This window comes from Lepidochelys kempii, chromosome 25 (assembly GCF_965140285.1).
Source record: "Lepidochelys kempii isolate rLepKem1 chromosome 25, rLepKem1.hap1, whole genome shotgun sequence".
Taxonomy (NCBI): Eukaryota; Metazoa; Chordata; order Testudines; family Cheloniidae; genus Lepidochelys; species Lepidochelys kempii.
Genome location: NC_136404.1, coordinates 7,488,476 through 7,511,411, shown reverse-complemented (window position 1 = coordinate 7,511,411; position 22,936 = coordinate 7,488,476). Strand labels below are relative to the sequence as shown.

The 22,936-nt window shown below is 48.5% G+C and overlaps 1 protein-coding gene across 10 annotated transcripts in view; it reads left to right on the top strand.

Moving 5' to 3' along the window:
* The window catches only part of TCF3 (transcription factor 3), a 127,331-nt gene that overhangs the window by 83,236 nt on the left and 21,159 nt on the right, over positions 1-22,936 (top strand). For 9 of the 10 annotated variants that reach the window (XM_073323788.2, XM_073323787.2, XM_073323786.2 and 6 more), the window contains 7 exons: positions 5,222-5,351; positions 8,090-8,139; positions 16,527-16,629; positions 17,151-17,290; positions 19,655-19,781; positions 20,809-20,867; positions 22,044-22,122. In XM_073323788.2, the coding sequence (XP_073179889.1) occupies positions 5,222-5,351; positions 8,090-8,139; positions 16,527-16,629; positions 17,151-17,290; positions 19,655-19,781; positions 20,809-20,867; positions 22,044-22,122 (688 nt within the window). The remainder of the gene's footprint in view (positions 1-5,221; positions 5,352-8,089; positions 8,140-16,526; positions 16,630-17,150; positions 17,291-19,654; positions 19,782-20,808; positions 20,868-22,043; positions 22,123-22,936) is intronic. The other variant, XM_073323789.2, reaches the window with a different exon arrangement.

Here is a 22,936-nt window from a genome sequence, read left to right as displayed (position 1 = left end):
AACTGGGGGATTTAGATACTCATCTACCATAAAAATTAAATGTGAGGCTGCTTTTCAAATCTCAGCCAGTGGCTCTTGTTTTGTGGCTTCAGTTTTGTGTGTGAGGTTTAATCAGAAGTGTTGAGTTTAAGGCCCTGCCTATACACACAAATTACACCACATCAGTTTTTAAACCTGTGTAACTAAACTGATACAAAACCCTATGTAGACTCTTATTTTAGTTTGAGTAGCTTATTTCTGTTTAGCTTAAACCTGCTTCTAACAGACTCAAGTTAAATTGATATAAAGCCTCTTTGTGGTGCTTTAAATGCCCACACAGCCTTTTACACTGGTTTAATTAAAATGATTTAAAGTGACTCCTTTAACTAAAGTGGGGTAACACTGTGTAGAAAAGCTGCCGAAGGGTTTATGCACCCAGTTCCCATTAAAATTAGTGTGGGGTTCGGTATGCAGATCTCTTGGGACTCTTGGGAAATCTCAACCTAAATTCTGAGTGCTCTTCTCTGTTTTCCCATTGCATTCCTGTCTTCCGTTTACCCAGGGTTGGCTCAGTAAGTCCCATTGTGAAACTCATGGTTTTTTAAATGCCTAAAAAATAGAGCAGCATAATTGGCTAACTTTCAAGAGAAAGGGGCAACTTGCTCTTATAATGGGGGGGGGGGGGAGACTGCATGCACAGTTTTTCCCTGGGGAGGGAGAGAGTGAACCACACACGACAGATGGGAGTCAGGTTGCTCAAAGTCTGTCTGTCTGCTACAACTGGGAATACGCCTCCCCACCTGTGTTGACTGACAAGTGCTAGCTCTGTTGGAGCTAGCGTGCTGAAAATAGCAGTGTGAACACTGCAGCATGGGCTAGCCACCCAAGTCCAGACCCAGGAGCCAGGTGGGCTAGTATGCAGGTGGCTAGCCCATGCTGCAGTGTCAGTGTGCTGTGTTTAGCTTGCTATCTGGAAAACAAAGCTAGCATGCATCTGTCTAACCAGCTTAATATAGGCCTCAATCCTGAAATGCAATTCTTACAGGAAGATCCCTGCACCATGAATCTCAGGGGGGCTGTGCTTGGCTCACATGTGGATTTTACAGCGGAATCAGGGCCGTAGCATATGCTAGTTTGGGGGGAGACCTGTTGACATCCTTCTGTATGTGGGGAGGCCATCTAGCTGGAGCTAAGTTCAGTAATAGTCAGGTTATCTAGCTTCTTGCCATCAGCCCCCTCAGTTAACTCTTTGGGGAAGAAGTGAGTCCCTCAGCTCAATCCTGCGTTGCTAATGCTACCCTGTGTGAACATCGAGTCACCACTCCAGTGCTCTACAGCGTAAACAGTCCGACCACTGCATTCAATTGAGTGGCTGTTGGCTGGGCAGCTTCTTTTATAAAACCCTTGTTTTAATTTTACACAAATTTGTCATAATTTCCTCTTCTCTGAACTGAGGATGTTTCCTTTGCTGAAACAGCTGTGCTGTTTGGCTGTGCCAGAGTGGATTTAATTTACCACTGAAGCTGCTAAAATAAAAATGGGACAGATGCCAGACCTTGCTTTTTAATGTTATGATTTTGTTGAGGTTTTATTGGGGGGCGGGAGAGGGGGGAAGAGGATGGTTATAGAGTAACAGAAAGGGGGTGGGAGGGATGGTGTTGCAATCTAGAGGAGGCCTCTCTAGCCTGGAAGTGTTGACGGGGAGGGTGGGTTCAGATCAGATAGCAGCCCACAGGAGGAGACCATTTGCTGAAACTCTCCGGGCCTGGTTGATAGAGGATAGACACCAAAATTCTGTTGTAATTGAGCATCAAGGAACCAAGCGGCTGGTATCTGCACTGCTCAGTCTCTCTCGAACTCTGGGAACAGTTGTTACTGTTGATTTGGTTTGTGCTGAGTTTCTAACCTGCCTGGCGGGCCGGCTAGCGTCTCTTCTAAAGCTTCTGAGAATTGTTGCACAGCAGATGTATTGTGTAGGCTCTGTCCTCCCAGGGACTGGACAGGCAGCCTCAGAGAGGAGCACATTCCTCTCTCAACCACCCAGCTCGGCATGCTCCAGATGGGGGGAGGGGGTCTCCAAGCTGCTCTTCCATTTAACCCTTAACTACCCAGCAACAGTACAGAGATGGGAATTGGGTGGGGGGAGGGGCAAGGAAGGAGACTCACTAATTCCCTCAGAAGCTACCTAGGAACTAGGGCACTTTTTTGCCAAAACAGTTGAACTACCTGTTTAAGGAGCAAAACGGTAACAGCTAGCAGTGCTAGCTAGCCCTTTGTAATCTCCTCTGGGATGCTTAGGTTTTCACTTTCCTTGGCTCTGTGGTGTGTAGCCTTTTCACACAAAGGTAATATGACCAGTGGAACAGATTGCAAGAATTTTTTTACCAGCTGTGAATACATGATCTTCACCCAAGCCCCCTTCCCGAGGAGACTGATTTCAGAGCAGTCTTTTTTCAATAGCCCGCTATAAACATTTTTCCCAGTTTCAGAAAAGCTTGAAATCCTCCTTTACTGCAATTTAGCAGCCTCAGAAGATGCACAGGGAATAAGCTTTTATTATTTCTAGGCCCTCTTCTATCCCCCTAAATTTCCAAATAAATATAGTAAACCTTTCTCCTAAGCTAAATAAAAACAACTCACTAAATACGCTCCCTACTGAGTGCTACGCACGGGCTTCCCCCTTTTGAACATGCAAAGGCACTTTGGTTTGTGAGACTCGTACTGTGTTGCAGGGAATGCTGGGTTTGCGCTGCTCTGCACAGCTTCCAAGGTCAGTTTGTCTAAACAGAAGAGGCGTTTTCTCCTTCTTTAACAAGGAAAAAAGAGGGGGTTGAATTTTCTTACTAACATACAGCAGAGAAGGAGAGGCTGAGAGAGAATTATTTAAAAAAAACAAGCCCAACCCAACAGACTGTTCTTCAGCATTGGGCAGGCTGGCATTTGGGTTAATCATTGCTTCAGACTGCACTGATGCTTCTTGTGAAAGCTCCCCACCAGCAACGCTCCTGGAGATGGAGATACAGTATGGCACAATGATAAGGCACTGGCAGACCTAGGTTCTGTTCCTGACGCTGCCACCGGCCTGCTGGGTGACCTTGGGCAAGTCTCTCTCTCTGCATTTCTGTTCCCCCATCTATCGAATGGGGGTATTGATACATAACTCTTTTGTAGATCTGGAGATGAAGTGATACGGAAGAGCTGGATATTATTATTGAGTGGCAATAATCGCCCCGTGCCACCCACCACAGCTCCTGTTCAAGGCAGGCTTTTTATTTTGAAAAGCTCCCAACGTAAATCTCTCCTGCTAAACTCTGTTTACAATCTGTGAAACCTCCAGCTGCTTGTGAAGTGGATTGTGGGGTTTGAGAGGGAGCTTTCAACCACTGGCCTTTCATCAGCTGGGAGGCAAGAAACAGGCTGAAGCCGTGTAGGTATTTGTGGTGCAGATTAGACACAGCAAACACTTTCTGCTTACATCAGACCAAACCGAAATAGTATTTTAAAAGCACAAACCTGTCATAGAATATCAGGGTTGGAGGGGACCTCAGGAGGTCATCTAGTCCCACCCCCTTCTCAAAGCAGGACCAATCCCCGTCTCCTCCTTCCGCCCCCCCCCCCGCCTTAGTGAGCAGTGAAGTTCACTCTCATCATCCGCTACCACAGAGATAATGGTAAACTCATCAAATCTTGGGCCTTCATGAGAATCATCTTTAAGGCCAGAAGGGACCATTCGGATCATGTGCTCTGACCACCTGCATACCATAGGCCAGGGAATCTCACCTGCAGGGAATTCCTGCATCCTGCCCATGGCTTGTGCTTGAGTTAGAGCATGTTTTTAGAGAGGGAGAGAGTCCATCTTGATGTAAAGGCTTCACGCGATGGGGAATCCACCAGGTCAGTTGTTAAAATCCACATACTATTAAAAGTTGTGTCTGTCTTCTAACCTGAATTTTTGTTGCTTCAGCTCCCGGTCATGTCTTCAGAAGGCGCTCCTCTTGAAATGCCTTACAGGACCCTGATTTCCAGAGGGATGGGCGCCTGGCACTAGCTGAAAATCAGACCCTTTTAATGCATGTGCCCCGTTGAGCACCCAAAATCATGGGTCACTTCTGAAAATTCTGGGTTCAGGTTGTAAACTGGGATGGAGGGTGGGGTGGGGAAGAACATTTTGGTTCTAATGGAATTTCCTAAGGAAAATAAGTCATTGATAGTCTAGAGATCTAAAAGGCATTTAACCAGGGGTTAACCACTCTGCAGAGTAAACAACTGAAGCAGAGCAGGATAGGATTCAACAGTTTAGCATACTGAAAGGCTATAATAATCACATTCTAATGTGAATCAGTAGATCTGAGATCGGAGCCCTGTTGTGATGGGGTCTGTATGTACATATTGTCAGAGACAGTCCCTGCCCTGAAGAGCATACAGTCTAAATAGACAAGGCAGATCAAAGGAAGGGTGGTTATCCTCAATTTATGGAGGGGGGACTGAGGCACAGGGAGTCCATGGTAGACCAAGGTACCAGCCCAAGTCCTGAGTGCTGTTGACCACAAGACCATCCTTCCTCTCGTCCTTAGACTCAGTAGCCTTGTCTGTATTAAGCTGCTTGGGAAATCTTCCGCTTTGGGCTTCTGCAGGGGCTATCGTCAAGGGACCCGCAGCACCACTCTTGCTTCTGTCAACCACTTCTGTTGCCAGAAGCATTTCTCTCCTCCGCCGCAGGAGCGTCTTTTGTTTGGGTTTTTTGTTAACCGTGGTGTCTCCTAGACCAGTTCTGAGCAGGGTTAGATGAGACACTGGTAACAACGTGGATACCCCATCTATGTGAGCTCTGCTGCTATTGCTATCCTGGAGAATCTGCTTAGCGGTCCCAGTGCAATGCCTTAAACTGAAAACCTGTCCTTTCTCTTGTACTGCTCGGCACCATCACGCACACTCGCTCGTCGATGCAAATGACCGAATGCAGCCAATTGACTGCAAATTAGATAGACATCTAGGTTCTGTCATTTGTGCTCAGTTAATTACACCAAATAATTGTGGGTGCAGATTTAGAACTTGGAGTTCAGGCATCTTTGGTAAACATGACTCGAGTTCTGGATGGCTTATTTGTTTTTGCCTTTTTTATGGCTGGTTGGTTTGATTTTTAGGTTGAGGTGCTCCAAGGCAGCTTCTGTTATCTCTCAGTGACTGTGATGGTTTTACAGCATAATGACACGGAAGGGTTTGTGTGTCTTCTTGTTTGCAGACTGGTTTCCTGCCCAGTGAAATGGGAATTGCAAGTCCAACCACACTTTCCCCCACGGGGGTGAAGGGAGGGTCTCAGTATTATTCCTACCCAAACAACCCTCGTAGGAGAGGTGCTGACAGCAACATAGGTAAGTCACCGTGAATGTCCCTCTGGTGCAGCAATGCTGATTGTGAGATAATGAGACTAGGATGTCTTCTCTCTTGATTTGCACTTTAAATTGGTCAAGCTGACCGTGTTGGCCATAGAAATGCTCTACTGTCTTGATGCCATTCATGATATAGAAGTTAGATCTCTTGAGAACATGGATCTGTGCATGAATGCTGCAGGGTTACATAGATGTGGATCTGGCAAACATTTGAAAAATTCATTGCCAGACTGGGTTATGTAGCATCTTAGCGATGTGTGATTTCCTCCACTCTGCAGGCAAATACCTGCCAAGATTGTAAAAAGTGACTAGTGATTTTGGTTTCCCAACCTAAGACAGATTTCCCGTGGGTAGGTGCTCAATCCTTTCTGAAAATCAGGACCCTGTAAGGTGTCTCCAGTTGGGCTCTCAAAATCACGAGTCACATCTGAAAATCTTGGCAACTGTGTGAGTGTGCCCCTCTAACCTTTAACCCTATTGCCTCTGCTCAAGTGCCCTTTATATAAAAGCTACTCCCAGTGAACCTTGGCTGCCAGGAGTGATATAGTAACAACGTTTAAGTAATAGAGTAATACAGTAAGCAACACAGAGTCCTGATTATCAGATAGTCATCTACCTGAGGAATTTGAAGGCACTGAGTTGTGCCTTTGGCTCTAAGCTCTTGTCTACAGAGGGAGTTGTTTCTGCTTAACTCCATCTGTGGACTCTTATTCTGGAATAAGAATGCTGTGTTCCTGTTTAAACTTAATCCAACATGATTTAAACTAAACTGGAACAAAGTGCTCTTATTCTGGAGTAAATGTATCCGCACATGGCGTTACTCAGGAACAGCTGTTGTGCTTTAATGAGGATTAAGGTAGGGTGTGAATTTAACTTTCAAGTGTAGACAGGCGCTCATGTTCCAGTGCTGATGTTACCTGCTAACACCCCCCTCCCCCCGTCTGAAATTGTTCTGTGGCTGCTGATTTTGTCTCTGCACTGCAAATGGAGCCAGATGCAATGTAACCCTACATGCAGGTTTTCCCGGGTATTTTTAGAAAGGGGAATGCAGGGGAGGGTACTTGCTTTGATATTCAAAGCTTAATTAATTGCATAAGAATTTCACTGTTTCAGGTTTTCAGCTCCACTGTTTAAATGGATTGAGTGGTTCTGTGTTATGAATTCTTCTCCTAAGCTAGAAAATGTATGAATGGGCACAGTCCCTCAACCTCCGCTCACACAGCAAACACGTTGCATTTGGTGTCTAAAACTCTCACCTCTGACTAGGATTAGCCTTAATTCTTCATGAGAAAATCCATAAACCCTTAGCCTGAGCTTCTAGGGTTTTCCCCCTGAAAATGTCCCTTCCCACTATACCCTATCTCTTACCTTAAAAACGCTACACTGTTTATCCCCCTGATTTGGATCTGAGACCCACCTCTTCTGTCTTCATGGGCAAGTCAGTGCAGTAGCCCTCCATCTCTGGGTAAAGTCCTAATGCCTGATATCCTATCACAGTGCCTTTTGCTAAGCAAGTTATTTTTTAAGGAGCAAATGACTGATGAGCTCACTTGTGATCTATGCCATCATGTGCCAGCAATGCCCCTCTGCCATGTACATTGGCCAGACCGGACAGTCTCTACGCTAAAGAATAAATGGACACAAATCTGATATCAAGAATTATAACATTCAAAAACCAGTAGGAGAACACTTCAGTCTCCCTAGACATTCAATAACAGACTTAAAAGTGGCAATTCTTCAACAAAAAAAACTTCAGAGACAGATTCCAATGAGAAACTGCAGAACTGGAATTAATTTGCAAACTGGACACCATCAAATTAGGCCTGAATAAAGATTGGGAGTGGATGGGTCACTACAGAAACTAATTTCCCCCTGCGGGTACTCACACCTTCTTGTTAACTTTTTGAAATGGGCCATCTTGATTACATTGGCCTCATTAGCACTGCAAAAGTGATTTCCACCACTTCTTGTCACTGGTTGAGAACAGCCCACTTCCACCTTAATTGGATTAGCTTGTTAGCACTGACCCCTCCCCCCGCACTTGGTAAGGCAACCCCCATCTTTTCATACGCTGTATATTTATACCTCTCTACTGTATTTTCCACTCCATGCATTTGATGAAGTGGTTTTAGCCCACGAAAGTTTATGCCCAAATAAATGTTAGTCTCTAAGGTGGCACAAGGACTCCTCATTGTTGGAGCTCACTTGTGTTCAGGTTGCAGGGTGAGCCAAACATTGCTTGGGTTGATTCCTTTCCCTTCTTCTCCCAAACCCTCTCTAATGAACCTATTGGCACCCTTTCCAAAAATCAGTAGCTTATGCGTGGCCTTTTATCCTGGGATAAGTGAGCCCCTGTTATCACGGCAGCAGCTAACGGGGGGGCTGTTTTAATATTCTCAGGTCAATTTCTCCCAGGAAAACACGGCTGTAAAGAGAACAAGCAGAAAACAGGAGCCGTTGGACCTGAGACATTGCAACACGCTATGTCCGAAATCAGTTTCCTTTTGTACAGCGTTACCAAGGAGTTGTAATCAAAGAGGTGCACTTAATGCTGTGTCTTCTATCAGTGGCGGCTTTACTTAGCTGCACTTTGTGACTAGCTTCCAACACCCTGTGGGGCTTCATATCCCAATAGCGTCAGCAGCCAGCCTGTAACTTATCCTTTCAAAGGTGGTTTCATATCCTCTGTTCTTATTTCTTTTATTTTTTTTCCACACCAGATGGCCAGCCTAAAAAGGTTCGGAAGGTGCCCCCAGGACTGCCCTCATCGGTAAGCAGCACTGAACAGAAATCTGCTCTGCAGATATTTCATCTAGTTATAGTTAATGCAGTATCTAAGCTCTGTTACATCTTCAGGTTGGATCTTTCAAGTTGAAAGATCCACATCCCCAACAGTTTTAGTATGGACCGGTGGCTGCTAAATCTCATTTTAACTATATTCCCTACTGCAGCAGTAAGTTATGTCCCTACAGATTTGGTCACCATTGATCCAAGTGCTGTGGGGGGGGGGGTGTATTTTGGGGGGTAGGGAAGAGGTTTACTGGCTACAGTTTAGTGTGTCAGAGAAATGGGAAGACATGTAGGGGGAGGGAGAGCTCAGTTGTTTGAGCATTGGCCGGCTAAACCCAGGGTTGTGAGCTCAATCCTTGAGGGGACCATTTAGGGATCTGGGGCAAAAATTGGGGATTGGTCCTGCTTTGAGCAGGGAGTTGGACTGGATGACCTCCTGAGATCCCTTCCAACCCTGATCTTCTATGATTGGTAAGACCAAGTTCTGTGCAGATGCAATGGGGCCGTAACCTGAGAGAAGTGAGTGTTACGCTTCAAGTGCAGAATAGCTCTTGGTAGTACCACCTGGGTTGCAGGGCAGGAAGGGGAGGAGAGGGAAGCAGAAGGCCCGGGTCCGACACCGTCGCTTGTAAGGTATTACTGTACAGCCAGAGCCACCTTCTCTCCAGTACCACCTGCACAGTAAAAGGACGGCCTATCGGTTATAGCCCTGAATTTCTTGGCTCTTGTCTGTCTGACGTTATGTGGCGAATGCCCCTATGAAATGTAATATTCCACACGAGCAGATTTCATTCCAAAAGGGAAACCAAACCAGTTGTAACATGGGCAGGCAGCTGGGGCCGGTCCAGGTGTGCAGGAATGCCTGTGTTGTTTTATAAGAATGCCGAGCAGCCTGTAGGAATATGTTAGCCATACTTCTGTGGCAGTTATTGGGGAATAAACTGAACAGTGTCTTTATGGCTGGAAGTAATGGAATCTCCAGGAGAGTTAATTGGAGTGGACTGGAGGGTTCTCACACAGAAGGGAGGGGAGCAGAGCAGCTTTGCATTGGCCAGAAGCACCGAAGAGCAAAACTACGTTCCATGCTCTAGCTTTTGCTTGACTGCCTGTGTGTGGATGGATTGCAAACTTCAGGTGAAAGTGGAGGTGAAATTCTCTTGAGTGGAAGACTTGTGCTCTTCTCTGAGTGCGTGCCGTGAGCCTTCCTGTCTGCTCAGACTACACAGGCCCAAAGTCTCAAAACACGTGGGATGGACACACACTCACTCCTTCGTACAGGGAACATAAAACCGCTGTGGTATTCCTTCCTTTAGTGTAAAGCACAGTCTGTAATCTCAGTTTCATGATTCTGTATTTCTGAAGTAAAATGTTTTCTACGGTGAAAGTCCAGCAGAACACACACACAATTGGTTTGGAATAGAGGCAAGTTTGGGACTAACCAATGCCGACCCCCAAAATGAAGGACACTTGAGGGGCTTCTTATTGCAGGCTGTGCCCTAGTTTAGCTGCAATAAGCATCCTCTGTGGTGCATTTTAAGCTGCCCTGTTCAAAGCGAATCTGAATTCATACTGTCCCTTCAGGTCCAGGTGGAACTCGGAGCAGTTGAATTTGGGTTAGCTCCCAGAGCGTTCATTGGAGGTAGTATATGAGAAACGTATTGCTCCTTAGCAGATGGCCAGTTAACCCTGCTGGTTACAGTTATTGGCTTCAGTTTTCAAAGGAGGTACTAGTGATTGTGGAGGCTAAGGGGTCTCTAGTTTGAAGGGGCAGGTTTCCAGAGGATGGGTGCTCAACATTTCCTGAAAACCAGGCCCCTTTACCGTCTCTCTAGCATGGCACGCGGAATGCCGAGTCGCTTTGGAAAACTCTATTGAAGCACAGACACGGTGCTCCAGGATGAGTCAGGCCCAAAGAGATGGTAGTCTCACTACACGGGATCATTCTGCTCAACTGCTGGGCCAGGCACAGAGTTGCTCTCTGGTACTGGAGCCAAACTGGACGGCAACCCCCTCTTTTGCCTTTAAACAAATTCTGAGCCAGCCCAGCGGCAAGGTGGGGCGAATGTGCATGTGGCTCTGTAAACAGCATGCCCCTGTTGCCGGAGAAACTACTCTCTTCTTCCCACCCCAGCTAAGGGAAAGTAGGGTGGAATTTACTAGGAATAATATAACCTGTTCTGTTCTGCATCCCTGGAGAAAAGATGGAGGGTCATGTAATCCTTAGCAAAGTGCAGCAGCCCCTGAATTGCAGTGGCAAGGGACCAGTGGAACATAAATGGCTAGAAGTCACGTGTGGGAGCGCACACCCTCTTCTCTTCCAGTGCAGGCTGCTAAAGCGAATTTAGCTTCACTTTTTCATAGAGAATTATTTCCCTGGTCTAGGGGTGAGGGAGTGTCTGCTGTCTCTTCTCTGCCCTACCTCCTCTTCCCTCCTTTCCCCCCTTAATTTTTTTTAGACCTCCATGAGGTCTAAAACCCTCTTTCTTCAAGAGAGAGAAATATGCACCTATACACAGAATTAAGTATGTGGCCAGTGAGGCTTTGCCCTCCTAATGGGCAGCTGATCAAAGAAGTTTTCTCGTCTGAGGTCGTCTGCAAACATTCAGCAAAAGAGCCTGCTCCATGTTATCACTGGACCCTGTGCAAAGTAAATAGGTTCATAAACATCTTATTAAAATAAAGTACTTTAATCTTAATTCCATAACTGCTTTGAAAACTTGGAATGGTCAGTGGCTGAAATAGTTGAGGGTGGCTGAAGCAGAGGAAGCGCTGCCAAAGGCAGCATGAGATGCAAACACATCAGTGAGTTAAAGAGCGAACTAGAAAAGTTAGTGGAAAGCATGGAAGCCAGGGGATGTTGCCTACTCCTTTGATGGCAAGGGAGATGGGATGGAGGTAGGCTGGTCTTTCTTCTAACTAGCAGGTCTGGCCATGAATGGCCCCTCAGGTGTGTCCTGTGGTCACGCTGTTGTACATTAGCACATGGTCGTCCTGAGTTTTTTGCCCTTGTGAAGTAGCAGCTCTGGAAAACAGCAAAGTCTGCTGCAGCTCTTATTCTCTCTGTGCCGCTGTGCGTTCGCCACCCACACTCTCCTTTCTTTCCTTTGGGCCCGAGGAGCCGCATTCTTTCCTGTGCTGCTCTGAGTAATAAGTCAGGGTGGATGTGACCATGTCTGGTGGCTGGCTGCATAGTTTGGATGGCACAATAAGGAATGGGTCCCGAGGCAGAGAGTCTGTGTCTAATTACCCCATGTGCAAGAATCACCCTGAAAATAGGCCTGGGGCCGATGCACTTAAAGCCTGCTGCCATTGAAGTCTGTAGGAACTTTCCCATCCACTTCAGCAGGAGAAGGATCAGGGCCTGACTGAATAGTGCTGAGTGTGATACAACTGGCAGCTGCTCGGAAGGGTTCAGTTGCATCAAAATCCATTCGGTAAAAGTACAGCTAAAATCCTATTGCTTGTGTGCCAGATATCCCGCTCTGTATCCGACACCTGCCTTTCGCCTCTCACAAGCCACCTTAAAATTGCTTCTTGGATACACCAAACTCTGTATGACCTATGACAAATCGTATCAGTTTGCCACTTGCTTGGTTTAAAAGATGGAGGAGTTACTAAGTGAAATTCTTCTGTTGTGCAAAAGATCTGAATAGGTGCTCACAATGGTTCCTTCTGGCCTTTGGATCCATATATCAATGACACTGCCGCTGCTGCGTTTTCCCAACAAAGGGAGTAAAAACTTGTAATCTGGGTCAACGAGAGATTCTGCTCACCACATGCGCACCAGAGCGGAGACACACGCGTGTTGATCCAGCATTTGCTCTGCCTCCCTGAGACACTAGCCAGCCCCTACCTTTTGCTTTTTGACCCAAGTCACATTTCTTAACCATCCATGTGCCCTTGTCTAGTAGAGATCTCAGATCACATACATACATACAACTTGAAGCATTGTCTGGCTTTGTCTCTGAGTCCTGTGGAAACTGGCTTCAGTGCTCCTAGAATAGTAGTTTGTTTGAAGATTCTGTTGCAGTCAAAAGTATGGTGGCTGGCAACTATTCTAAGTGTATAAATTTACAGTCTGGTCACTGCTCTGTTTAATATTAGTCTGCAAGGTTGCCTGAAGTCCCTCACTGGTTTATGCATTTGAACAAGAATAACAGGGTGGGAGAACCAAAACACCCTGAGAATCCCAGTGCTGGTGAATTTAATGCGGTTTCTTGGCAAGCTCCCTCCTTTTACTCTCGGTGCTAGCAATTTTAAACACAGGAAATGATCTCACCTGTAGGTCCCAGAGGTCTGACTCTCTAGCTGACAGAGGCAAAGGCTGGGGGGGGAGGAGAGACCTGGCTATGATTTACTGTTTCCTGTGGGTCTGCGTGTGGATTCTGTCAGGTCCTCCCAAGTGCAGAGGATTTTGGAGGCTCGTCAGCTGCTTTACATATTTTGAAGGCAGGCTTAGAGGGCTCTTATCTCTGTGCATGGTGACTTTCAGCAAGCTGGGGATGCTAGTTGGGGGGGGGGGGGCAGCTGATGGGTTGGGTGACTTGAGTTGAGCGGCCGTCTGCCCGCTCTCTGGAGGACAACAGACAGCGTTAGCTGATGGAACATCTCTATTTCCAGCTCCCCCTCTTCTCCCCTCTCCCTTAACCCCAACTAACATACTCTTAGATGTCTTTAGAAAAAGCTGTTTGAAAGCCTCCTTATTATTTAACGCCGAAACGAAAGATTTCCAGGGCTTTTCTTTCTTTCCTAGAAACATCCTCTCAAAATGAGCGGCTTGAATTTTATGTATCTGTTGTCTCCAGGCTTTAAAAAAAAAAAAAAAAGTGTGTGCGCGTGTGTCCACACTCCCCACACACACCAGATCTACCTCGCACATCCAGGGAGCGCTGATGTGTCGAGGCGGTTGCATGAGTGAATTGCATTGCGGTGGGTGTGGAGGACCTCGGAGCGTTAATGAGTAATCGGACTGAAATTTGACTCCCTTGAAATAGAGCTGGGGGCGGGGTGGGGAGAGTTCAAAGCCAGGAATGGGGGGTGCCTATGTGCCTATGGGAGGAGGCAGGGGGGGTGTTCCAGCTGTCTGGGAAACAGCAGGGTGCAAACGTTGGACACCTTCGGAATCCTGCTTCGGCTTCCTGCCTGGGTGAGGATATTTCTTACCGTTTTTTTTATTCTCGCTCAGGATTTATTAAATATGTTAAACCTCCTTTCCCCACCCCCACCCCTTCTTCTTCTCCTCCAGTGCTGCACAGCTGCCTGGAGACTGGCCAGGTGCCAGGGGCTGGCAGATGGTGCAGGGCTATTAGATGTGCTTCATTCGATTCCCTGTCCCAGCTCCCGCTATTTAATCAAATTATAGGAAAAGTCAATTTACTGGATTCTTATTCTTTGTAGCCTGTTCCATTCCCCATCTCTCCCCACCTCCCTGCCACAAACACGCGCAACCCACCCACACCCACACACACTTTTTTTCATGCATTCCACTTCAAGGTTTGTCTCTGTGTTGAAATGGGGAGATTCTTGGATACACACAAAAGCAAAGGGCTTTTAGGTTGTTGTTTTTTTTTTTAAGAGGGCGTGGGGGCCAGTTGTCAGCATCTGTCAGTTCTCTCCCTTCCCCCTCCCCTCTGTGGTTTTTTTATGAGTTTATGATCTAAATTTGTGCTATCAGGTCAATAAAGACTCCATCTGAACTTGGCGATCTGTTGAAACAGAAGGTCACAAGTTACATTCTCTGCCGTCTCTCTCTCCTCCAATCACCCAGAGAACACTGCAGTTTGGTGATTGCTGCTTCTGGGTACAAAGCAGCAGGAGACGCACGGGGGACCCCTATAGGAGTGAGGGGAGCAATAGGGACTTTTACAGCTCTCCCTTAATTCAGTTATCACCTTCAGATTAGCCCAAAGAGTTGTGGAACATGTTAAAACAGTGGGGTGGGGGTCGTAAATCTGCTGTGTGAGCTGACGAAGAGCTAGTGGATGGTGGGGGGGGTTTTTGTTTTTAAAGATACACTGGTGTGTAGTATTGGAAGACAACCGACTTTGGAGCATGGTCAGGGGGTTTGCTCTCTAAGAAGAGAAAGCGAAGGGGCAAGGGTATATGAGAGATAGAACAAGGGATTTTTAAAGCCTCTTTGGAGGACATGGTTCTGAGGTTTTTCTGTTTTTTTTTAAAGATGGAGTGTAAACATTGTCCGGAGCCTTGTGAAATTCATTGCATCACTCCATCCAGGCATGCGCTGGACACACTGGGTATCAGTGATTGTTGTTTGTCTCAGCTGTGGGTGCTCTTCTTTAGATGGTGCATTTTGATGCCTTCGTCTCTGGGATGGCTAGTCTGAGAAGCAGGAACTGAAGGTGCAAAGGGATGAATTTATTTTAACAAGAGTAATTACCGATGCTTTTCAGAGCACATTTTTGCTGTCTCCCTGTTAAAACCCATTTTCTCAGTGGTTTGGGCAATTGTAAAAATAGAGCCATTCTTCTACTCTTCCTCATTGGCACTTTGTACTTGCGCCAATAAAAATGTTAGAAGTTGCAGACTGGGGGGAGGGGGGATCTCGGGGGGGAAATAGACCCTTGCCACATCCCTGCTGGCTTCCCTTACAAACAGAAATGCTTTTCCAGTCATTTGATGAACTGAGAATGCCCGGAAAAGTTACTGCAACCCCCGGTCCCTGCTTTCATATGTATTTAAAAAGAAAATAGTTTCAGAATGAATCAATAGTGATGAAAATAGGTCCTGGGAAGGTTTTCGCATCAGTTTAAATGGCATTTCGGTTTATTTGCATATCCAGTGTGCGTTTGTTCAACACATTTGAACATCAGCACACGAGACATTTGTCTTCAGTGGGCTTTCTAGCATCCATTTGGTCAATAACCCTTTCTTTGCTACCTGCCTCTATTCTCAAAGTGCTACGGAACACATGACGTGCACATAGCTCCACTGCAGTGTTGCTGTAGCCATCTACAGAAGCAGGCCTCTGCAAGTGTCCTTCATTTTGAGGGACAACGCTCCTTTGAGTCCCTTAGTTGCGCTGAATAAACGGAATAGGTGTTGGTTCCACCTCTTTTGTTGTTGGAAATCCTTTACTGCAGAAGTAAAGGTTCATGGGGCTGACCAAGAGTTATTTGCCCTAAAGGAAGGAATCCCGCAGCATTCTAGATTCCGTGCAGGCATCATTGTGTGCGTGTGCGTTCGGTCTCCTTCGTTTGGAGTCTTTGTCATGCAGTGGGCCATGTAGGCTCCTGTTCCCAAGAGCCTGGCCTATGTGGAGAGGATGATGCTTTTCAGTAAACTAAGCCAGGGCTTGCAGGTGTCCCGACCTGGGCTGCGTCGCACATGCTGAGCGGCAGGTTTTCATGCCGCTCAAACCCAGCACTGTACCCGTGCTGCTGGGCTGAGCAGCTGGCCTGCAGTGGGGTGTGTCAGTAGAGGGTTTGAATGGAATTTGGAGGTGACTTCTGTCAAGGGCTGCCAGGGGATGAAGAGCCTCACTGATGAAGACCTTGGCATCTGCCTCAGTTTCCCAATCAGTCAAACGGGGATAATGAATACTTGCCTCCTTTGCAAAGCACTCTCAGCTCTCCAGATGAAAGACACTACGGAAGAGCTGGGTATAGGTGACAGTGAAGCCTTTTTGGTAAGGAAAAGCAGATACAGGAGCAAATGGGTCCAGAATACTTGCCTCCCATTTCCCTCTGAATCTGACTAGGGACTGGGGTTTAACATCCAGATATAATCCTTGTGGTTACCCATAAAAAGCCATAACAACAGAAAAGGGAACTAAAGAGGAAAGCTGGAACTTCTCGCGCTGGCCTGTTCCGTCACACACGGGGCATGAAAGATCAAAAATGTAGGGCACGTTTCTGCTTTCACTTCTTCTCCACCCCCTCCCGAGTGTTGGCAGCTGCGCGTCAGTTGGATTTATTCGATGAAAGATTGATTGTCCGGGTGGAAAGGGTTGGTTAGGTGATCTCCAGCCCACATATGAGACGTGATGAGGGATGCAGGAGGCCAAGTTTAGTGTGACAGTGGGGGGAGGCACCAGGGAGAAGGGGACAGAGTTAAGGTTGGTGCCCATCTTAGCTGTGAGGATTTCCTGAATAACTTAGTGTATCGCTTTTCAGCTTTAACTTTGGCTGAACTTCTTCCTTTTTCTTTTTTTTTTTCCCCTTTTCTTTTTGCTGTGGGAATTGGCTACATTATTAGCCACAATAAATAGATTAAAGGCTATCTGGTGGGGGAAGGTAGCCTGTCAGGAAAAGGCAGAGGGACGAGGGAGAAGAGAATCTAGAAGGCACGAAAGCTATTTGAATGGGCAGGCCCCTCTCCCGACCTCATCCCCCTTCCGGCCCTTTGCAGGTGTATCCATCCAACTCAGGTGATGACTACAGCAGGGATCCAGCTGGATATGCCCCCTCGAAACCTCCCAGCACTGTGTATCCTGGAGCCTTCTACATGCCAGGTCAGTAGTTAATGCTGGTGACCCCAGCTTCACAGCAGCTGCCCCCTATCCTGTTACCTCCAAAGTAGTGACAGAGGGGATTTCCTAGCAGCGTGTGATGCAGTGTGTGGGCGGTGGTGGGGCAGGCATGCGTAAAGCTCACTTGTAAATACGTACACCCAGTAATGCCATAATCACCGCCATTACATCGGATCCCAGGCTCATGGCTGGTTGTAGCCTCCTGACCTACAACCTTGTCTTGCAGCGCACCTGAGCCCTGAGGCTGTCCTGCAGATTGTAAGCTTTGCAGGGCAGAGACCTTCCTAGCGACCTGCCTGGTCCATTAATGCGGTCCCTAAATGCTGTCGCGCTACAAATAATTTACTGCACAACTCCTGTGTCCGCACAGAGTGCGTGCCATCAGCATTACTCAGCTAGTCTCCCCTTTCCCCCCTCTGCCGCATGGGATTCTTGCCCTGCTGATGTTTCTTGTGTGTTGCAATTTTACATCCCCGGAGTTGACATGGTTGCTTGCCTTGCAGATGGACTTCATAACTCGCCAGATCTGTGGAGTTCGTCCGGCACCATGAGCCAGTCGAGCTATGGAGCCATGCTGGGAGGCTCCTCAGCTCCTCTCACACAGTCCAGTGGCTTTAATAGTTTACATCAGCACGAACGGATGGTAATGTGTCTCCGGTGATGCCATAGCGTTGAGCAGAGTGTGAATGTTTAGGTGGCACCATGTAGTTGTCAGAGTAACAGCCGTGTTAGTCTGTATTCGCAAAAAGAAAAGGAGGACTTGTGGCACCTTAGAGACGAACCAATTTATCTGAGCCTAAGCTTTCATGAGGTACAGCTCACTTCATCGGATGCAAAGCTTAGGCTCAAATAAATTTATTAGTCTCTAAGGTGCCACAAGTCCTCCTTTTCTTTTCATGGAGTTGTAGGAGCACAGGGCAGAGTGCCAGACTCTTGGGGTCTCTTCCCAGCTCAGCCACTGACTCACTTCCCTGATTTGGGTCTCAGTTTGCCTGGCCTGTTAAATGGGAATAATGATTCTCACCTTCTATGGAGCAATTTGGCGAGACTTTTGTAGTCTGACAAAGGGTATGTCTGTGCAGTGTTGCTGTAAAATACTCTTTCAACCGGCGCTAGCAAGGAGCGGACTTTGGTGTTGAGTGAGATCCCAGGCTTCTGTCCCTTTGTAAACATACTGATGGCTTGTTCTTTGGCAGCGCTCTTTGAAATAGCAAGATGCTCTTATGCTGCTGTTCTGAAAATACGGGTCATCGGCCTTGTAAATGTCTCTGCGAGGCCCCTCACCACCGCATCCAGGCCCTGGCAAACATTAATGTAGTTTGTCAGTGACCAGGAAGAGTTACCCCTGTTCTGTAGCTGGGGGCACTTGGGCATAGACATTGAAAGTGTCTTCCCCTCCCCAGCTAAAGCAGAGCACTTCGGGTTTATCCTGCTGTAGGGGTGTTCACTCGATTGTCCAAATGTAACCTGCCCAGTGCTAGCTTGGTGATCAGTTTAGATCTGCTCTGAGAATTATTTTGGGAGCGATCGAGGCCTGGGTGGTACAGGAGGGCAGACTGAACTGGACAGAGATCAAACTGGTACCCTCTGGCCTTAAAATTTGAGACTGTCTAAAATTAGGTGTTTACTTGGCCCTCACTGCAATAGTGTCTCACGATCTTCAGGATATTTATCTTCTCAACCCCACATGTGATGCAGGGAGACTAAGTGACTTCTCCAAGGTCCTAGATTTCCTGACTCCCACTCCTGGTGCCTTAGCTACCAGACTGCCCATCCTCCCTCAGGGCGAAGGCATGGATGCTGCAGGATCAGCTGTAGAAATGAGAGCCTGCATTCCAAGCCGTGGCTGCCGTTTTCTGAAGTGGGGGAGTGCAGTCGTTCCCGCTGGGGGTGGGGAGGGTGTCTGTGCGGTGCGTGGGCAGGTTGCCTATTCTGAAATGAACCCATCTGCTTCTTGGCCTTCCAATTTCTCAAACATCCCCCTTTTCCTGCCTCTCTCCAGCCCCCCCCCTTCTCCCCCCAATTCAAAAAAATTTGCAACAATGAATTTCAGAATCTGGAAACTTTCCACCAGCTCCATAGCTGGTTGTGATAAGGGGTTGCGGGGAGGGAGAATTCATGAAAACGTCCACAATTTTTGCTGATTTTGGAGGGTGTTTTCTACGCGCGTGCGCTCTCTCTCTCTGAACACACTCTCTGACTCAGCTGCAGTTGGGGACTTTCCCCACCACTCGAGCAGCAGCAGAATCCCCCTCAGTGGCAGTAACATGACAGTGTCCTAAGTTCCCTGTAAGCCACACAACAAACTATCAAGGGCCGCGCAGGCAGGGAGAGGTGCCCTTCCCCTGGCCCAGCCCCGCTGGAGCTGCCATGGCTGGGGAGAGGCGCCTCTTACTTGGCCCCGAGCTGCTGGGAGGAGTCCTCTCTCCCCACTGCAGCCCCGGGGCAGCCTGCACCCCCCACTCCAAAGCCTTCACTTCTAGCCAGAGCCCTCACTCCCTGCACCCAACTCTCTGCCCCAGCCCCAAGACCCCTCCTGCGCCCTGAATACCTCATTCCCAGAGTCCTCATCCCCCTCACACCCCAACCCTCTGCCCCAGCTCTGAGCCCCCTCCCACACCTCAATCCCCTCATCCCTGGCCCCACCCCAGAGCCTTCACCAATATCCGGAGCCCTCATCCCCCTGCACTTCAACCCTCTGCCCCAGCCCTGAGCCCCCCCACCCACCCCCAAACTCCTCGGCCCCACCACACATCCCCTACATATTGGTGCACATAAAAAAATTCATTCCGATGTATAAAATTCGAGGAAGTCCTGGCGACGTCCACTGTCTCCAGCCGCTGGAAGGCAGTGCAGTCAGGTCAGAGATTTGGTCCATCAGAGGGCACAGTTGATCCACACTCACTAACCGCTACATTGCACCTTGGCGTGGGTGCTACCTAAATCCTGATGTGCTGTGGACCGTCCCAGGGGATGTCTCATGCCTCTTCCCCTTTCTCTTTTCTAGAACTACCCGATGCATTCAGGAGAAGTTAATGGCGGACTTTCCTCTGTGTCTGGCTTTCCCTCTGCCTCCACCCCTTATGGCGTGCCCAGTCACACGCCGCCGATCAGTGGGACAGACAACATGATGGGTATGTACACGGTTTGGCAAGTCTTGGGCAGAGGCCACTGACATTTCCACCCTCCCACTGCATGCAGGTTAATCCAGGAAAGGTAAATGTCTAATGCATACGGAGGTGTGGGTTAAAGCCACTGTCTGGGACGTTCGAGAATAATGCTTGCACTCCGTCTGTCTGCATGACGCACCCTCCCACCCCCCGCAGCCTCTGTGCCCAGAGGTTTAAGTTGCTTGTTGCTTTCGATCCATGCATGTGTTTTCACACCCAGCTCATGGGTCCCAGAGGGAAACTGGAATCTGTGCAGTCGCTTCTCGGAGGCGCGACCACTGAGCGAGTGGCAGAAAGGAGTTAAACCGGAGGCAGGTGGGGAAGGTGCAGGGGGAGATCTTCATCCAAATCAGGAATAGAAATGTTCGTGCTGCATTCAAATGCCACTTTAAACCCCTGAGTGCTTTAATCTCTAACCCTGCTGAACCTGTTACAAAACCTGTTACTGAAATTAACTTCACGATCCCTGGGAGCTGAGAATCTTGACCTTGATCTTTTTTTTGTTCTGTAGCGAAACCCTTGTTTGGGGAGAGGAAGGGAACGGGACTAGGACTGTGGGGGCTTGGAAGGTGCCCTGTTACAGTAGGGTTTGCTGTGTGGGAGATGTTGACTGGCGCAGTGCCTTTGACCTGGGATCTCGTGCTAACATCCCTGCAGCTCCAGGATGGCAGCCACAGCGGATATTGCCTGCTCCCTGCTGCTCAGAGCAAGACTCTCAGGCCAGTGGCAACCAAGGGAGGTGTGGAATAAAGTGGGTCTTTTTAAAACTCTGAATAAGAAACTTTATCCTGCCTTCAGCTGCTGACACCTTCCCCTCCCAGGCTCAATAGGAGAGACTGCTTGCAGACACCAAACTACAAGGGTCAGCTTTTCTTTTTAAGCGCCCCTGGTTTTTTCCAAAAGTGACCTGTTCTGATTTGAGCTCTTCAGGCATGCGCACTCCAGCCAGGACCGGAGGGGTAAGGGCTGTGTTCTCTCTCCCTCCCTGCAGGCAACAGAGGAACCACTGCTGGGAGCTCAGGAGATGCGCTTGGGAAAGCATTAGCTTCAGTAAGTGTTTCTTGCTCTGGAGTCTTCCTCCCAACGCCCTTCCAAGTCAGCAAGCATTGGAGTGGGGTTGTTAACTTGACCATCTTGCTCCCTGCCCTGGAAAGGAGAATTAAGCGTCCCTGTGGGTTGGTGGTTCAGGTGCTTGGAACCATGCAGCTCTCATGTTGGGCTTGTTAACTGGCAAGGAAAAGAGGAAGGATGGCCTAGCAGATCAGGCCATATATGTCCTTGAGAAGTCCCGTAGTGTCTGCCTGTTCCCCAGCTGTAAAATGGAGATGATGCTCTTTCCTTCCCCAAAAGAAGAAATAAAAGATTTAGCTGCTTGACACTATGGGAATTGGGGCCATAGATACAAAGAGGAGGTGCCTCATGGTCACTCCTGTATTTACCGTCACCACCCAACTGTGAAGTAGGGCACAGCGAGAGAGCTGGGGCTCAGGGTACGTTAAGTGACTTGCTTATGGGCAGAGATGGGAACAGAACCCAGGCCTGGCAAATCCCAGTCCAGTCCCCCTCCGCTATCCACCCTCTCCATGCCTGTTGCTGTGATACCTTGGGCACTGGGTGTAGCTGATGTGAGTGGGGCTGTTTAAAGTTCACTGGGCGGTGCTGACTCTCGACCGACGGTCCGTGTCGGGCCAACCGGTTGCTTTCAGTTAGAGCTCAGGCCTCGCCTGGCGCTGCGTGCCACAGATCCACCCGGCTCGGTCCACCAGCCCCCAGTGTCACCCCACGCGGAAGCCAGCTTCGTGCAGTGCCTGCCCCCACGATCACTCCTTGGGGGTCTCTGCTCCCTGAGGTCAAACACCACGGAAACCTCCTCACGTTGTGAGAGCCCAGCAACGAAGGGGGCAAATGGAGGCACCTGCTGTGGGGAAGGAGCTGGGGGGGTGTGGTGGGGGAGGAACGCAGCAATAGCATAGATACCAAGGTTAATTCTGGCCAGCAGAGCGCTTGGGGTTGGGACCGAGGAAGCATGCTTGCTGTGTAGATGGAGGGCTGGGGCAATTGGCAAGGGTGACGTAAAGAGACTTGCAAGTCCGTGGGGAAGTGCTGTAGGCAGCTGTGGTACATGCGGGCTTAGGGCAGCGAAGGGTTTGCAGCTCTACAGGGCCGGGAACGCTCTGGTTCGACGGCGTAGCTGGCTGACTGTGCTTTGTTTCTCTCTCGTTCCAGATTTATTCCCCAGATCACTCTAGCAATAACTTCTCTTCAAACCCCTCCACTCCCGTGGGCTCCCCTCAGGGGCTTGCAGGTACGTGCTCGATGCGCTGATCTCCTGAGAATTGCTTGAGCAACATTTCTACAAACCTGATCAAACCAGTTTCATTGTAAAAGGGGGTGGGGGGGGAGAGAATCTTTTAAAAAAAAGTTTTAAAAACAATAAACCCAACTCCTGTGAATTGCCTGGTTTGGGTGTGGAGAGACATCTTGTCTCTGGTTTTCAAAAATGGCTAGTGATTTTGGGTACCTGGCTTGAGGTGTCTGGAATGGGCCTTCTTATGCTGAGCCTTCTCCCCCATTGCAGAAATCATGCCTCTTTAAGGGGTATCCGGGTGGGCACCAAGAATCACTAGTCACTCCTGAAAACTTTGGCTTTTGTCTCCAAAGAAGTGACCTGGCAGGAAATATTCTAGCTGCCCGTGCATCTTGCCGATGTCCAGCGATGCTGTCGCACTGAAGTATAGCTTTGCTGCTAGCTGCGTGAAATGTGCATCCTCTTTCCCTGCCGAAAACCCTTTTGCAAGCTTCACTCATCCATGTGCCGTTTGAGCTACCCCTGTTCTCTGTGAACTGAGCGGGTGCCTGTGGGAGGGGCTCCAGGTTCAGGAGGAGGTGGCTGTTCAAACCATTTTCAGAACCTGTTTTATACTGCGATTTAAAAGAATCCTGGCAGCCTGCTGCAGGTGCCTCCTTCTGCAGAAGACCGAAGCTCCCAGTTCCTGCAACTGGGAGCCCAACCTGAATCGTTCTTGGGTCTGTCACTGGAAATATCTCAAGGCGTAAAGATGCAGGAGACCTCTGTGCTCCATTCTGTCGGACAGAGGGAGAGCAGTACAAACCTGCAC